The sequence below is a fragment of the Protopterus annectens genome, chromosome 3.part1 (genome assembly GCF_019279795.1).
Source record: "Protopterus annectens isolate FY-2018-M chromosome 3.part1, PAN1.0, whole genome shotgun sequence".
Lineage (NCBI taxonomy): Eukaryota > Metazoa > Chordata > Ceratodontiformes > Protopteridae > Protopterus > Protopterus annectens.
In genome coordinates, this window is record NC_056732.1 from 501,122,950 (window position 1) to 501,140,532 (window position 17,583).

General features: G+C 44.2%; 1 protein-coding gene across 1 annotated transcript in view; it reads left to right on the forward strand.

The window, feature by feature from the left end:
* PHF20L1 (PHD finger protein 20 like 1) overlaps window positions 1-17,583 on the forward strand; it is a 2,880,694-nt gene that overhangs the window by 1,295,392 nt on the left and 1,567,719 nt on the right. The window contains exon 8 of the mRNA XM_044066227.1: window positions 8,957-9,039. Coding sequence (XP_043922162.1) covers window positions 8,957-9,039 — 83 coding nt within the window. The remainder of the gene's footprint in view (window positions 1-8,956; window positions 9,040-17,583) is intronic.

Consider the following 17,583-nt stretch of genomic DNA (forward strand, 5'->3'; position numbering starts at 1 on the left):
TTCCTCCTTTACCTCTCCTTCCAAAGGTACTCATAAAAGCCAGGCAAGAAGAGCCAAAGATGATTCTGATTGCACTAGACTGGCCACGCCAGCACTGGTACCCAATCTTAAAGAACTTAGCGCAAGAACCACCCTGGATTTTGGCTCAAATCCCACAGTTGCTGACACAGCACAACAGTCAGATACTTCACAGCCAGGTAAAGACCTTAAACCTGACTGCATGGGAAATTCCTTAGTCAAGCAAGCAGTGCCTCTCTCCAAAGCTGTAATGGATGTCATTCTGGAGGCCAGAAGGCCTAGCTCCAGGAAAGCATACTTGGATAAATGGAAGAGATTCTGTGCCTGGAACCAAGCGCACAGCCTTGACCCTCTTGTCCCAAACATTCCTCAGATACTTCAATACTTAACTGAGATGCTGGACAAGGGCCTCTCCTTCTCATCCATAAAGATCCACGCCTCAGCCATTTCCATTCATTACAACACCGATCCACCAATTTTTTCTAATCCTTTGATCAAACAGTACCTCAGAGGGGCTAAAAACATAAGACCGCCCCGTAGAGCACCTACACCAACTTGGGACCTCAACTTTGTTTTGGAAAAATTAACTTTACCTCCTTTTGAGCCAGCTAACACAGCAAAATTAAAATATATCTTTTGGAAAACTGCCCTGCTACTGGCAATAACATCAGCACAAAGAGTTCAGAATTACAAGCACTAATGGCAGTGGAACCTTTCCTCATCTTTCAACAGGACTGGGTGTCTTTAAGAACTAACCCTATGTTTATGCCAAATGTATACCAAACTATTCACTTGCCAACTTTTTATCCAAAACCACAGAACAAAGGGGAGAGACTACTACATTATTTGGACATTCACAGGCAGTTACACTTTTACTTGGACAAAACCAAAGCTTTCAGAAAATCTGAGCAATTATTGGTAGCATATGCTGCAGGAGCGCAGGGAAAAGCCATTTCAAAGCAGACTATTTAAAAATGGATAGGACATTGCATACGTTTCTGCTATACTCACCATGGGAAACCTGTACCTATCCACCAGGGCAACAGTCACTTCAACTGCCTACCTCAGAGGAGTACCTACCAAGGATATTTTGGAAGCAGCAACATGGAGTTCTGTGCATACCTTCACCAAGCATTACCATTTGCCTTTATACTCCAAATCCAGAGCTGGCTTCGCCACTGCTGTGCTGCAGGGCCTTATAGCCACCCCTAATGCCTTATAGATCCAGCCTCCCTACCTCAGCTTTGGGATTCCACCCAAGTGTAATGACTGCAGCAGTGTAACACGATGAACATAGTACAGTTTGTACCTACCATAAAAGTAGATGTTCGAGTGTAAACACTGCTGCAGTCCAGGTTACCCTCCCTCCTTCCCCTCTTACTTTCTGGTACTTACCTAGGTCATCTACCCTTTACTACCTATGGGGAGTATTTGCGGGTAACTAAAAATGGTTGTTTGCTTTTCTTTTGTATATTTTACTAGCAATTTGAATTGCCTACCTATTTGGGGGCACCTGACATCTGGGGCAAGAAAAACTGAAGAAAATTGCATCGGCTGCATCTTACATACCCCTGTCGCACTGACGTCAGGGAAGAGGCGACAGCAACCGACGCCGGACCAAGACTTTTGAACTCAGGCTGACTGGGGAACCGCCTTACGGCAGGATAACCCAAGTGTAATGACTGCAGCAGTGTTTACAGTCGAACATCTACATTTATGGTAGGTACAAAACTGTACTATTCTGCACCCCCAGCTTCAAACCTTGAACCTGGCAGCCTGGCTAATTACCTAATGTCTCCATTACCATCTATCAGTAAACAAGTGTTGGATGTCATTATGGAGGCAAGGAGGTCTAGTACTGGAAAATCTTGTGCTGAAAAATGGAAAAGATTCTGTGCCTGAAAACAAACTCAAGGGATGGCCACAGCAGAGCCCAATTTACCTCAGATTCTTCAATACTTAACTGAGATGCTTCACAAGGGCCTTTCCTTTTCCTCCAGAAAAATTCACGCCTCAGCCATTTCAGCTCTTTACAACACGGAACCACCCCTCTTTTCTCACCCACTGCTCAAGCAGTTTCTCAGAGGGGCCAAAAACCTAAGACCACCCAGAAGAGCCCCAACTCCAGCCTGGGACCTTAACTTTGTATTGGAAAAACTTACTCTGCCTCCTCTTGAGCCAGCTGCAAGTGCAGAGTTAAAATTCCTTTCTTGGAAAACAGCTTTCCTTTTAGCAATCACTTCAGCAAGAAGGGTATCTGAATTACAGGCCCTTATGGCAGTGGAACCTTTCATCATCTTTCATGTGGACAGGGTGTCACTCAGGACCAATCCCTCCTTCATGCCCAGGGTGGTATCCAGTGTGGCTCTTAATCAGTCCATTCATTTGCCAACCTTCTTTGCTAATCCACAGAACAAAGGGGAATGGATACTGCACTCCTTAGATGTGCACAGACAACTTAGATCTTTCTTGGACAGGACTAAACCTCAAAGGAAATCTGAACAACTGCTGGTGGCATTTTCTGCAGGGGCAGAGGGGAAGGCTATTCCAAAGCAAACCATTTTAAATGGATAAGCCATTGCATTCATTTCTGCTATAAGCACCATGGAAAACCTATCCCTCAGGGGATTAGACCCCACTCAACCAGGGCTGCATCTACCTCTACAGCCTTTCTCAGAGGTGTCCCTACCAGAGACATCCTAGAAGATGCTACCTGGAGTTCTGTACATACTTTCACCAAGCATTACCATTTGCCAGTTTTCTCTAAATCCAGAGCTGACTTTGCCACTGCAGTCTTGCAGGGCCTTATAGCTGGTCCTAATGCTGTCTAAATTCCTCCTCCCATCCTTAGCTTTGGGAATCTACCCAAATGTGATGATTGCAACAGTGAAACACGAAGAACATGGTACAGTTGTGTACACTTACCATAAATGTAGATGTTTGAGTGTATTCACTGTTGCAATCCTGATTACCCTCCCACCGGCCCCATGACTTCTTTTGGCTCTACCTGTGCGCTCCTTTACTATGATTAAAAGCTTTTTGGTGAGTTTGCTTTTTTGTTGGGGGTATAGCCTTGTATATATATATATACATTTAATTGCTTCCCATTAAGGGGGCACCTGACATCTGGGGCAAGAAAACTGGTGTAATGGCATCGGCTACATGCTTTCTACCCCTGACTACCTGTCGTCATGGAAGATGAGACCGCAACTGATACAGGACCCAAGATTTTGTCAGGCCGACTGAGGGCTACTGCAAGCAGATAACCCAAATGTGATGACTGCAACAGTGAATACACTCGAACATGTACATTTATGGTAAGTGTAACTGTACTTTCTGGGGAGCATGGATTGATACTGATGTTGGCAGAGCCATTCGTACTTCGTGGGGCTTCAGCACATGGAAGTTTGACTTGTGCTTTGGGCTCGGGGTTGGCTACCTCAGTGCAGGATAGGACCATGGTTTCAAAAGAGTCTTTTGATTCCGGGTTCCCATTTCTCTATGGGGGGGGCCTCCTTTCTGGGCCATGGAGAGGGCCTTGTCCACTATGGGCTCACAGTCAATACCTCTGTCCTTGGAACAGCATCCCTGCCATTCCCCTCACCCAGAGCTACCTTCAGATTCCACCTAGAGACAGTGGACACAAAAACCTCAGGATTCAACCATGGCAGTCATGTCCTCTTCAGACACCTCCCTGGCCCATCCCAACGAGTAGGTAATCATGGAGAAAGTGCAAGAGGAAGCACTTAGACTCCCCCAAAGATGTTTGTTTGGCTGTGATGGGACCTGGATTTGGGTGAATGTTACCAGAGGTTAGCAGAGTTTGTAGGAATGTCAGTATGTGCTTTTTAATATTAATTGTTTGTGAGCTTGGTCTGTGTACATTTTTCCTAGTGTAATGAGTTGGTGTTGTGATTGTTTGCGAGTACGTTGTAGTTGTGAGATTTATAATTGTAGGGCAGATGTAGAAGTGTGAGTGGGTTTGAGAGGGAGGGTTAGAGTGGGTAGTATGATGAGTAATTGTGCAGTGGTTGGTTTGTTTGTTTGTAAGGAAGTGAGGAAGGTAAATGATAATAGAGCTAGTGATAAGGATGTGAGTGTGGGTAACATCATAGTCCTTAGAGTAAATGCTACAATTAGTATTCTTGGTTGGTTGTGTGTAAGGGTGGAGGTGAGTTGGCTTGGAATGTGTTGTTGGGAGTGGGATCAGTGTAGGAAGTAATTGGATTGGAGGGTGGGAGGGAGGTGAGAAGAGTGGGTTGGGCTAGAGGTTAGGCAATTAGGGGTTGGACTAGTGGTCAGATGATTAGGTTGTTGTTGTCTTTCGGCTTTTCCCGGTTAGGGGTCACCACAGCGGAACTCCAGTCCTCTAATGATTGGCAGTAGATTTTCACGAACGCCGAGGTGCCAGCTTGACGTTCAACCTTCAGCGAAGGCATGTCCATTTACTCATGCCTTTCGAATGCTCACCAAACCGCGGGGAGGACATGCACACTCCACACAGAAGGCACACCAGCCGAGAATCGAACGAGAGAACCTCTTGCTGTGAGGCAACAATACTACTGCTGCACCACCGCGGAATATTCTGTACAACATAGTGTGTCATCTAAAAACATCAAAGCAATTCTACAGAAAAATTGGAGTATCCCTAGGACTAATCAAGACACTTACCATATGATTAGGTGTTAGAATAAAAGTAGAGGTAGTGGGGGCGGTAGGGAATTGGGGTCAGGGTAGGGGAGCGCAGTGGGCAGAGCGGGCTCACTTGCCCTGCAGGGCTGAGTGAAAACTATCAGTGGAGGACTAAGGAAAGGTATGTGGAATCAAGCATTTAACTTTATTGAATGGAGTTATCAACAGTACACTTATGGGGGTGACTGTGCACTAAACCTAATTAATAGGGTTGGGTAGCTATTTTAATAAGTTTGCAGCAGTTATTTATTTGGGATAAATAAGTTACTGTAAAATATTAGTAGGCTGAAATATAGAGAGGCAGAGCCATGTGTAGTCATGACTATGAAGAATTTACTTTAACCAGATATTGACTGGAGTTTAAATTGGGGTCAGTTTTAGGAGCCCTAACTGTGGTGCACACTATAGAATGAGAGGACAAATGCTCTAAGCTTTGATTATGTATACAGAAGTATTCACCTATGTGAAAAGCTTGAAATGGATAGCCTTGTTTTTCCTTTTTTTTTTGTGCGAGACCTGTCCCGTAACAAGTGAGCGGTCAAAATCTCTTTTTGTTTGTCATCAAAGGGAGGGAGGGACTTCCAAGAGAAAATTCCCTGTAATTACCTATGTGAAAAGCTTGAAATTGGTAGCCTTGTTGTTCCTTTTCTTTTTGTGTGAGACCTGTCCCGTAACAAGTGAGTGGTCAAAATCTTTTTTTGTTTATGCCCTCGAAGGGAAGGGGGGGGTTCTTCCAGGAGAAAATTCCCTGTAATTACCTATGTGATAAGCTTGAAATGGGTAGCCTTGTTGCTCCTTTTCTTTTTGTGTGAGACCTGTCCTATAACAAGTGAGCAGTCGAAATCTATTTTTATGTCCTCAAAGGGAGGGGGGGGGGCTTCCAGGTGAAAATTCCCTGTAATTACCTGTGTGAAAAGCTTGAAATGGGTAGCCTTGTTGTTCCTTTTCTTTTTGTGAGACTTGTCCCATAACAAATGAGCGGTCAAAATCTATTTTTGTTTATGTCCTCGAAGGGAGAGGGGACTCACAGGAGAAAATTCCCTGTAATTACTGTTGGTGTGTACAATAAGCAGAGAAGCTGTGGAGTGAGTGGCTTGTGAAGGTTTGGGTTAAAACAGTTTAAAGATAGTGCCACATGATGCAACTCCCTAATGTGTCCTTTCTTAGGGAAAGATGATTGGATGTGCTCAACAGATCTTCAGGATGTGTGTTATCACATAAAAATAGACAAACACAAATGCTCCAGGTGATTATTGCGCTTCCGGTTGGGCGCCAGTCATCATCAGTTCAGAGCCCTACTCTTTGGTCTCACCACAGCTCCCTTGGTGTTCACCAAATGCATGGCAGTGGTAGCAGCCCACTAAAGACTGCAAGGATTCCTTGTGTTTTCATACTTAAGACGACTGGCTCATTACTGCCACCACCCTGCATCTACTAGTATGGGTAAGGAACTGTTCTTCAAACTCGCTCTTCTCTGGGGAGCTCTGTAAACTCAAAAAAATCCCATCTAGAGCCAGCACAGCATTTAGAGTTCATAGGAGCGGTGTTAGGCACAAGCACCTGTATCACGTCTCTATCCCAAGAAAGACTTCAAAGAATAAAATCACAAGTCAACCAGATTATTCGCAACAGAACAGTGACTGCAAGACTGTTAGACTGTAGGATCTGTGGCAGCTACCATCACTTTAGTTCCCCTTGCAAGGTTTTACATGCAAATTCTACAATGGCAGTTGGTACCACAGTGGTCTTTACTGAGTCAACTAATGTCCCATCAGGTACTGATCTATGCAAAAAGGACCAGAGTTGTTGGCTCAATTCCATTGAGTTTCTATTGGGTTATCCATTTGTCCCTCCTCAACTCCTAGCCATAGTGACCACTTATGCATTCTGGATAGGATGGGGGGCATTTTCTGGGAAAGACGGTCCAAGGCACTTGGTTCCAGTTAGAGGCCAGTTTCCACATCAGTGTTCTACAGATGAGGGAGGGCTCCTGGCATTGCAAGCATTCCAAGAAACCCTCCCCTTGGGACCGATTGCAATCCAAACAGACAACATGTCAGTAGTTTGATACATCAGGAAATAAGGGGGAACCAGATCTTAGCGTCTTTGTCAAGAAGCACTCAGAGTATTTCAATGGGCAATTTCATCCGACCACTTTCTAATTGCAACTTGTATTCCGGGGAGCACCAATGTGATTGCGGACAAATTGAGCAGGAGCATCTTGATGCCTCACTAGCAGTCACTCAACCCTTTCATCGAGGAAAGGATATTCCATCAGTGGTTCTAGCCTTGCTGCAGTCTCTTTGCATCCTCCTTGAACAAGTGCAGCAGCTACTTTGCCCTGATACCCTCTCCGGGGGAGTCAGAGAGATGCTTTCCTTCACGATTGCCCCCCCTCGGTCTAGTTAGTGTATGCCTTTCCCCCAATTCCTCTCATTTCCCAGTTTCTGAAGAAAGCCAACAGGTGGAAGAGCAGGATAATTCTCATTGCTCCATTCTGGCCTCGACAGGTATGGTTTCCCTTTCTGTGGCCTCACTTAATTCAGAAACCTTGGATGCTGGACCCAGCTCCAGACCTATTGTCCCATCCAGAGAGACTCATTCATCCAAATCTTCAAAATCTCAAGCTCCGTGCTTGGCTTCTCCAGTTCCAATGATTGCCAGACATACTAGCCTTACTGCCCCAGTTCAACAAATTGTTCTAGCCTCCCACAAACCTTCAACTAATCGATTTTACAGCAGCAACTGGAAAAAATTTTCAGAATGGGCTATAGACTGTAATCTCAACCCATATTCTGCACCAGTTCATAATGTCTTTGAATTTTTAACATCGCTTTTCAACACAGGGGTGGCGTCCTCGACTATACTGGTTCATCTAGCTGCAATTTCAAATTTTCATAATGGTCTTAATGATACAGCTGTAATGTCACACAAACTTTGTAAAGCCTTTCTGAAAGGAACCTTATTGCTGAGAATCCATACAAGGATCTGTCTACACCTTTGGACTTGAATCTGGTGCTACAATCTTTAATTAATCCCCCCTTTGAACCATCCGCAAATTGCGATTTGAAGTATTTATCCTTTAAAACCTCATTTTTGGTTGCTGTTACTTCTGCTAGGACAGTATTTGAGTTGCAGGCCTTGTCTTGCAAGCCTCCTTACCTAATCTTTCATAAGAACAGGGTGTCTTTGTGAACAAATCCTTCCTTTTACCAAAAGTAGTATCTGACACTAATAGACTATACAACTTCCCTTATTTTTCCCAAATTTTCATACAAAGGTGAATATTGTCTGCATTTACTACATGTTTACAGACAGTTACGTTTTTACCTTCACAGAACAAAGGAATTCAGAAAATTTGATCAGCTGTTTGTCTCTTCTGCTACTCTGGGCAAACCAGTTTCTAAGGTCACTTTGGTTAGATGGCTCAAGGATTGAATAATCTTCATTTATAACAAAAGGAAAATGCAACTACTTGAACCTGTAAAGGCGCATTCTACGAGGGCAAGAGCCACTTCTGCAGTCCTCCTTGCCAGAATGTCTATAGATGATATATGTGCAGCAGCTTCTTGGGCATCCCTGCATACCTTTATTACTCATTACAAGCTGGATCTGGTCTCTAGGAGATGAGCATCTTTTGGTTCAGTGGTGCTCAGGAATATTCTTCTGAGAGATCTCCCAAGATTTTGGTAGCTGGGGACTTTGTCCCCCAATTAAGGATTAAGTGAAGATTGACAACATCAGATAAAGTTGTCTTACCATAATGTTCCATCTGTGTGTCAATCTTCACTTATCCTTGACATCACCACCCTCCTTCCCCCTGCCTTTCGGGCTTCTTGGTGGAACGGATCTATCCCAACAGACTGAATTATTCCTTTATGAATATGGATATGGTCTCTGATCTGTTATTTCCTGTCTGTCACTGTCTTATGCAAACTCGTTCAGTGGCAATCTTGAGATGACCATTCTGGGTAGAGCAACGCTCAAGAGTTTTTTGAAGGTGCAAGGTGGGAATAATGGCCGGGTTGGTTCTGAGATATGAAATCAAACCCACAGTCAAAGAAAACTGAAGATCAACAACACAGATGGAACATTATGGCAAGAGAACTTTTTTTCTTTTGACGACCTACTCCCTCAGTAGTTGAATTCAGGTGCCACTGTATATGCATGTGCTAAACTGCAAGAAATATACAAGATCAGATTTTATTTGATGCTGTAATCTCAGAGGTTGCATTTTTCTTTCTAGGTTTTTTGGCATCTAAAGCTGTGGTTGCCGATTCTTCAGAAAAGAAGAAAGGGGAGAGTAAAGTATTTCCACTAAATGAACAGGTGAGACTTGAGAGGTTTGGTTTATGTACGTATTTTTAAGATATACTACAAATGGAATATCACGTAAAAACTTAAACTGTGTTGGCATGCACATTGTAACAAGGACACAGATGGGTTTTTTTTTCTTTTTTTACATTTTTTAATACTTTTATCTAGGGCCAAATAAATATTTGCTAAGTGTAAGCCTTTTAAAAACAGTCTTTCGTAAGAGTGTTTTATTTTATTTCTAATTATCTATTATCATTTTTCTCTTTTGTAGTTACAAAGTGCAGTAGTGATGAATATTATTTTTCCTGCTGAAAGTTTAAAAAAAAAAAAAAGTGTCCAGATTTGTTTTCCATGAAAGAGGGTGAAGTGACACGAGCCACTGGGTAGTATGGAGTAACAAGCACAAATACATTGATGCAACATGTTGTTGTGTCTTTCTGCTTTTCCCAGTTAGGGGTCGCCACAGCGGAACTCCGGTCCGTTAATGACTGGCAGTAGATTTTTACGTGCCAAGTTGCCGGCTCTGACGCACAACCTTCAACGAAGGTACGCCCATTCACGCATGTCTCCACACAGAAGACGCTCTAGCTGAGAATCGAACAGGACAAGGCTTACTGTGAGGCGACAAAGCTACCACATTGATGCAAAATGTGTTAAGAAAAAAAGGGGGGTAGTACTGTTTTATACCCATATGTGAGGATCTGCTGTCTTTAACAAGCTGAACATCCAAGCTCTGTTGTTTCCCTATTAAATTTCATTGGTAGTAATTGTCGAGCCATTTTGACTCATCTTGTTCATCTAGCCTGCTCGGTTCAGCAACAGAATTGATCTTTAAGGAATTTCAGTTTTGGAACCTTATCCAGTCTAAGTGTACCTCAGCTGGAAAGGCATGGCACAGGAGCCTCCTTATTTGTCATCCGCCGGCAGATGAGAATGCAGCAGCACATTTTCTGGGAATACATTGGACTTCATTGCAGTGACATTGTTGGTTCCCTTTTGGTTAGCCTTGAATGATTTTGTCATATGACACTGAGCATTTGTGTTTTGGTCAAAGCTTAGCTAAGTTAATGATTTTAGTGAGTCTTTTAACTGCTTTTTGCTTTATACTCATTCCCAGGACTAGGTTGATCATAGAGAAAAATTATAATCTGTGGATCTAGTTAAATGGCATGGCCATCGCAATAAAGTGTTTCAATTTGTGGTTATCAAAAAGGGTTGTCTGTTTATGTCCAGTACCATATTTTGAAAGGAATTATGCCATTTGGCTTACAAAGTTACTTATACTCACCTGATTGTCATACTGAAGGTAATCATTAATGTTGTTTTGATGAGGATAAAGCATGGAAAGTGGAGGAACCAGAATGGTAGATTTACGTTGATAGAGCTGTGGGTGCTGCAGATCATAAACCTCCTGGCGGAAGATTGAGGTCTTACATTTCACAAGTCTTATGTCAGTATACATTACCTGTGTACTTTTCTTCACAGTCTGTCATATTTCTAGTAATTCCAGTTTTGAATTTGTTCTACTTCAGTCTGTGTCGTGCGCCCCATATAACAGCAGATGCTGTCAAGTGCTGTCTTCAGATGTCCTTCATGGATGCATCTGCAGTCATAACAAATGGGTTGTCCTGTCGTCAGGCAGCCCTTCGGTCGGCCGGATTCCAAAGTTTGAGTCCGGCTTCGGCTGATGTCGCACTTCACCCGACGTCATCTCTGCTGGTCTTCGGGTATAAAGGCATCAGCCGACGCCATTTTCCTCAGTCTTTCTTGCCGTGGCGCCAAGCAGAAGCTGTTCGCAAGTGCCGGTCGGTCAGATCCAGAGATTACTACTACCGAATACTACCAAGACTTCTAAAAGCTAAGTACCCGTTGGGGACTCTTTCTTGCCTCAGCCGATGTCAGAAAAAGTCAATAACTGTTTAACTTGTGGGAAACAAATACCTCATAAAGATTTCCACTCTTACTGTTTGCCTTGCTTAGGCCCAGACCATGACATAGCACCCTGTTCGGCCTGTGCTTCCTTCAACCGACGAGCGCTTAGGCGTCGGTCGGAGTTTGCTGAACAGTTTTTCGGCTCAGATTTTGCGTACATTATGCTGTCGGATCCTCCGACTACCCAAATTGTTAAAAAACGCAAAGAAAAAGACCGACACTCGCGGTCCGCGGTTTCGGCCGAAACCACGGTTAAGCAAGCCGCGAGTGTCTCGGTTTCGGCCGAAACCGAGAAAACTGGTCAATCTTCAGCCGAATCCATGACTACTACTGAGGCCCCTGCTACCTTATCTGAATCAGCCTCAGAAATTTTGCCTACATCTGTGGTTCCTACTGATCTATCAGACACCATCCCCTTGGATATCTCTACCCCAGCACGTGGTGCTGCTAGGCCTCCTGCAGCCATGTCTATTAAGGCCTTTGCCAGGGCTAAAGCAGCCAAATCAGCTAAATCAGTGCCTGTTAAACCACCCTCACTCAGGCCCATGTCTACTTCTCAAATGCTTACTTTGGCAGAAGATTTAATATCCTTAATTAGGGGATCCCAATCTCACCCAGACAGGGCCTCTCAGCCCCCAGAAAAGAGACCTAGAGCCGAGCCCCCCGAGCCTGTGTCCTCTGATGATTCTGCGGATGACTCAGACATTACAGACCAGCCAGAGGCTCCTTTTTCCAATTATGAAGATTCAGATGCTGAAGAATCCATTCCAGCTGCCTCTCCACCAGAGGAATTCTCCTTTGGGGAAACCTTACATGCCATGAGAGAACAATTCCAATGGCAGGGACAAGATTTCTCAGATTCAAGAAAAAGGCTTAGGACTTTTCTGCACTTACCACAACATAGGCCCTTAGCTATACCTCCTGTCCTATCTGTTGTGGACGATGCATTTAATGATGTCTGCACTGCTCCTGATTCTTTACCTCCAGCCCCTGCCAAACCAGATAGATTTTACAGGGTGCCAGACACTCATCACCACCTATACAAGGCCCCACTTGCAGACCCCGAAACTATATCCCAGGGGCCTAAGGCAGTAGCCTCGACCACAGCAAAAAACCCTATTCCCTCTGAAAGGGAATCCAGGTCCCTAGAGAGATGGGGGAAAAAAGTCTACACCTCTGCTACTCTCTCCGCTAGAGCTTTAAACTGTCAGTTTCACATGATCCAATACCAAGAGTTTATGCTTGATTAGTTAATTAAAAAGCTGTCCTCTGATGAATCTTTAGATAAGAAGTTTGTATTAGAAATGGTGAATAACATCCAACAGGTTAGTAACCATTCTTTAAAATGTGGCTATGATGCACTGGAGGCTTCATTTAGATCAGCCATGACTGGCACAGTGATAAGAAGGCATGCATGGTTGAAAGAACAGGTCTTGCCGGATCATGTTAAAGCTAAGCTATTGGATGCTCCTATGGACAAGGCCAGTCTATTTGGGGAACCTGCCCAGCAGGTAATGAAGAAAATGGAAGAGAAGGCAAAATCTGTACAAACAGTTAAAGATTTCCTACAGGTTCAGCCCCCAAGGTTTAGCAGGAACTGGCCTGCCAAAAATTGGTCCTTTCCTGACTCCACAAGATCCCAAAGGGGCAGGAACAGGCGCTCTAGGGCAGAAATCAATCCAGAGGAGGTGCCTACAGAGGACGACAGTGGCAAGGCAATAACCGAGGCACAGACGCAACCACTGCCACTGCAACAGGACAATCACAGTGACTTGGCTCTGACTCCGCCTACCAGGGAGCAAATAGCAGCACCATTAGGCGGAAAGTTAGCCTTATTCTCGAAAAATTGGCACTATATTACAAAAGACAAGTGGATTTTGCAAACCATACACCAAGGCTACCGGTTCCACTTCCACACTTTACCAGTAAAAAGAGGAATGCCAAACCTGCCCCCAAATCAAAAATAGAAGCCCTGCACCAGACAGCAGAATTAATAAAGATGAGAGCTGTGGAAAGGGTACCAATAACAGAACAGGGCAAAGGATTCTACTCCAGACTCTTCCTAGTACCAAGAAAAGAAAAAAACTAGAGACCTATTCTCGACCTGTCCATCTTAAACACATACATCATTGTCCCAAAATTCAAAATGCTGACCCTACAGCAACTTCTTCCCATGCTGGGCAAGGAGTGTTGGCTGGTAACTCTAGATCTCAAGGAGGCATACCTGCACGTCCCCATTCGACCAAATTGCAGAAGATACCTCAGATTTCTTGCAGGATCAGAGCATTATCAATTCTCAGCATTGCCCTTTGGCTTATCTACTGCGCCCAGAGTATTCACAAAATGCCTGGCATCAGTAATCGCTCACTGCAGAGTACAGGGAATCCAAATTTATCTATACCTGGACGACTGCCTGTTACAAGCGGACAACAAAAGCAAGCTGACAACAGATTTACAAAGGGTCATTTACTTGCTACAAGCCCTGGGATACACAGTCAATTTTCAAAAGTCAAGACTGATACCATCCCAGACAAGAACTTTCTTGGGCGCGGAATTGGACACAGTAAAACAGATGGCATTCCTAACTGCAGAAAAACAAAAGAACTCCCTCTTTACTTCTTGGCATTAACAAAGCAGAACAAACTAACAGCAAGAAAAGTTCTGCAGGCCTTGGGCTTCATGGCATTATGCATAATCTTGGTCCCACATGCCAGACTGCATATGAGAAAGTTACAGTGGTACCTAAAGAATTTATGGTCTCAACACAGGCACAGCTTAGAAACAGAAATACCACTAATCCCATGCTTAAAACAGGAGTTCCTATGGTGGGCTCGGGCATGCCAGTCAAACCCAGGCTTACCCTTCCACAACTTTCTAGCAAACCAAACCATCACAACGGATGCCTCAGACCTAGGATGGGGGGCACACATGCTGGGCAAATGCGTACAAGGACTGTGGACCAAGGACCAGCTGCACCTGCACATAAACCAAAAGAAATGCTGGCAGTAAAACTGGCAATCCTAAAATTCAGACCATTCCTCAAAGAAGGCCATTTGATGATAAGGACAGACAACACCACAGTCATGTGGTACATCAACAAACAGGGAGGCACTCATTCTTACCCCCTATGCAGAATGACTTTGGACCTTTGGAATCTGGCTCTCAGCTACAACATCCAGTTACAGGCAATATTTGTACCGGGAAAAGAGAACACCCTAGCAGACATTTTAAGCAGAACCACCTCGGATGCTTACGAATGGATGCTACACCCGGACATCTTCAAGGCCATCACAAAGAAATGGGGAAGGCCACAAATAGATCTATTCGCTTCCCCACAAAATCACCAGCTCAAAAAATTCTGCACAAGGACATTCCACCCACTTGCATGGAAGGTGGACTCTCTATCCTTCAGCTGGAAAGGCCTGACAGCATATGCATTCCCACCTCTTCCCGTGATGCACAAGGTACTACTGAAAATCAAAGAGGAACGTCCAAGGATAATTCTGATAGCTCTGAACTGGCCAAGACAACACTGGTACCCATTGCTGAGGAGCATGTCACGGGAGAAAATGTGGTCAATACCCCTGATGCCTCTGATGTTAACTCAGAACAACTACAACATCATACATCCAAACCTAAAAACGTTGCAACTGACTGCCTGGAACATCACATAGCAGTAACCAACCCAGACCTTTCACAAAGGGTTAAAGACATTATCCTTGAAGCCTGCAGACCTTCAACAAGAAGAAACTATGCAGGAAAATGGAAAAGGTTCGTCATTTGGAGTACTGAAAGAGGAAAAGATGTGTCGAACATAGATATTGCTAACATTCTGGAGTACTTGGCAGAGCTTCTACATACAGGCCTGTCCTATTCCTCCATCAAGATACATGCATCAGCTATTTCAGCAGAATACAGCTTTGATCCTCCTGTCTTTTCACATCCTCTACTCAGGCAGTTTCTCAGAGGGATCAAGAATGTAAAACCTCCTAGGAAACCACCATTACCAGCATGGGACTTGAACTTTGTACTAGAAAAGTTGACACTCCCTCCGTTTGAACCAGCAGCAACAGCAGATCTACAACACCTGTCATGGAAAACTGCTTTCCTACTGGCTATTACTTCAGCAAGGAGGGTTTCAGAACTACAGGCCTTAATGGCAGTGCAACCCTTCCTAATCTTCCATCAAGATAGGGTGTCCATGAGAACTAATCCTACATTTATGCCTAAGGTGGTATCCAGAGTGTCTTTAAACCAGGCAATCCACCTACCTACCTTCTTTCCCAATCCACAAAACACAGGTGAAAGAATAATGCATACCTTGGATGTACACAGACAGTTACGCTACTACCTGGACAGAACCAAAGGTAACAGAAAAACTGACCAGCTCTTTGTGGCCTATGCAACAGGAAGGGAAGGAAAAGCAATTTCCAAACAGACAATCTCCAAATGGATAGGAAATTGCATAAGATTCTGTTACTCCTACCATGGAAAACCAATTCCACAGAACATAAGACCTCATTCTACAAGGGCTACAGCCACTACCACAGCTTTAAGAGGAGTGGCAACCAAGGACATTATTGAGGCGGCTACTTGGACCTCCGTGCATACATTTGCCAAGCATTATAATTTACCTCTATATTCTAGATCCCGAGCAGGGTTTGCCACTGCTGTACTGCAAGGGATCCTGACTACACCATAATTATTATTCCTCCTCCCTAGTTTGGCTATGGTATTCTACCCATTTGTTATGACTGCAGATGCATCCATGAAGGACATAGTACAGTTTTGTACCTACCATAAATGTAGATGTCCGAACTGGATAGCATCTGCAGTCAGGATTACCTCCCTCCTTCCCTCTGCGGTACTCCTAGGGTATTTACCCTCCTAATAGCTAGCTGGGGAGTCTCTTATGGTGTATTTGTTTGTATATATGTACATACATGTTTATTTTTTGTGTTTGCCTTCTACTATTTTGGAAACGTTGGCATTTATCCAAAATTTAGCTTTCCAAGAGGGCAATTGGCATCTGGGGCAAGAAACACTGAGGAAAATGGCGTCAGCTGATGCCTTTATACCCGAAGACCAGCAGAGATGACGTCGGGTGAAGTGCGACATCAGCCGAAGCCGGACCCAGACTTTGGAATCCGGCCGACCGAAGGGCTGCCTGACAACAGGACAACCCATTTGTTATGACTGCAGATGCTATCCAGTTCGGACATCTACATTTATGGTAGGTACAAAACTGTAGTTTCTTGTTGTTGGTCACTAGCTCAGAATTCCCGATCTCATCTGAATTTTCTGTTTTGACATTAGTTTGTCATTCTGGCATAATTTTGCTTTAAATATTGTTAAAATTGCTTCTTTATTATTGTGAGAAAATTGTTTGTTATGAAGTGACTTCCTTAGTGAAAGCTTTAAATGTTAAATGGGCTTCTGATAAAGTTTCTTTTTTTTTTGTTTTTATATCTTTTTTTGGCCAGGGTGACCATCTGAAGGGTTCAGTATCTGTCTGCCTCCTCCCCACCTGTATTGATTGGCTTACCCCTGGTTTGGGGCCATCATCCACTTGTCCAGGGCTATTGGAGTATTCATACTTTTTTTGGGAGGAGGGAGAGGAGATTGTGGTGTCTTGATTCTGCATCCTCCTCTTCTGACTCATCATCAGACCCCATTTTTTCTGTAAGGGGTCTGGGTACCGTGTTAACTGTCACCAACTCTCTTGATTCAGTGCCGCACGCCTGCCATCTTCAGTACTCATGCCTAACTGTCGCAGATCTTCTTTCACACAATCCATCCACCTCTTTGCTGGACATCCTAGCTTCCTCTTACCTTCTTCCTGTATGTTCCAAATCTTCTTCACCAGATTGTCTTCTGCTTTTCTGCACATGTGTCCAAACCACTGAAATCTGTTCTCTTGGATCTTTTCTGCAGTTGGAGCTACTTTGGCTTCTGCTCTTATTTCCTCATTTCATCGTCTGTCCCACAGTGTGCTTCCTACCACCCTTCTCAGGCACTTCATTTCCATCACCGCTAGCTTCTTCAACTGTTCTGCCTTTACTACCCTGGTTTCTGTACCATACAGTGGTACCGGTTTCACCACTGTCTTGTACACCTTACTTTTCAGCTTCTTTGGCATTCTTCTGTCTTAGATTACACCTGACTCTGTGCCAGTTGGCTGTAGCCCCTCTGATTCTAGCTTTGACCTCTTCATTCAGACTTCCCTTCTCCTCAACCACCCCTCCCAGATACTTGAAACTGTTTACCTATTCTACTATCTTCCCTTCTGTCTCTATTCTCAGCTTCTTCTGATTTGCCCAGTTTGCTGCCATTACCACCATCTTATCTGTGTTAAGATATTCATCGTGTTACACTGCTGCAGTCATCAGACTTGGGTTATCTGCCGTCGGGCGGTCCCGCAGTCGGCCCGAGTTCCAAAGTCTTGGTCCGGCGTCGGTTGCTGTCACTTCTTCCCTGACGTCAGTGCGACAGGGGTATAAAAGAGGCAGCCGACACCATTTTCTTCAGTCTTTCTTGCCGCGCAGTGCCCGAAGCAGAAGCAGTTCACAAGTGCCGGTCGGCCGACTCCTGAGATTTTCAAATCGAATTTCAGACCGAAGTCTT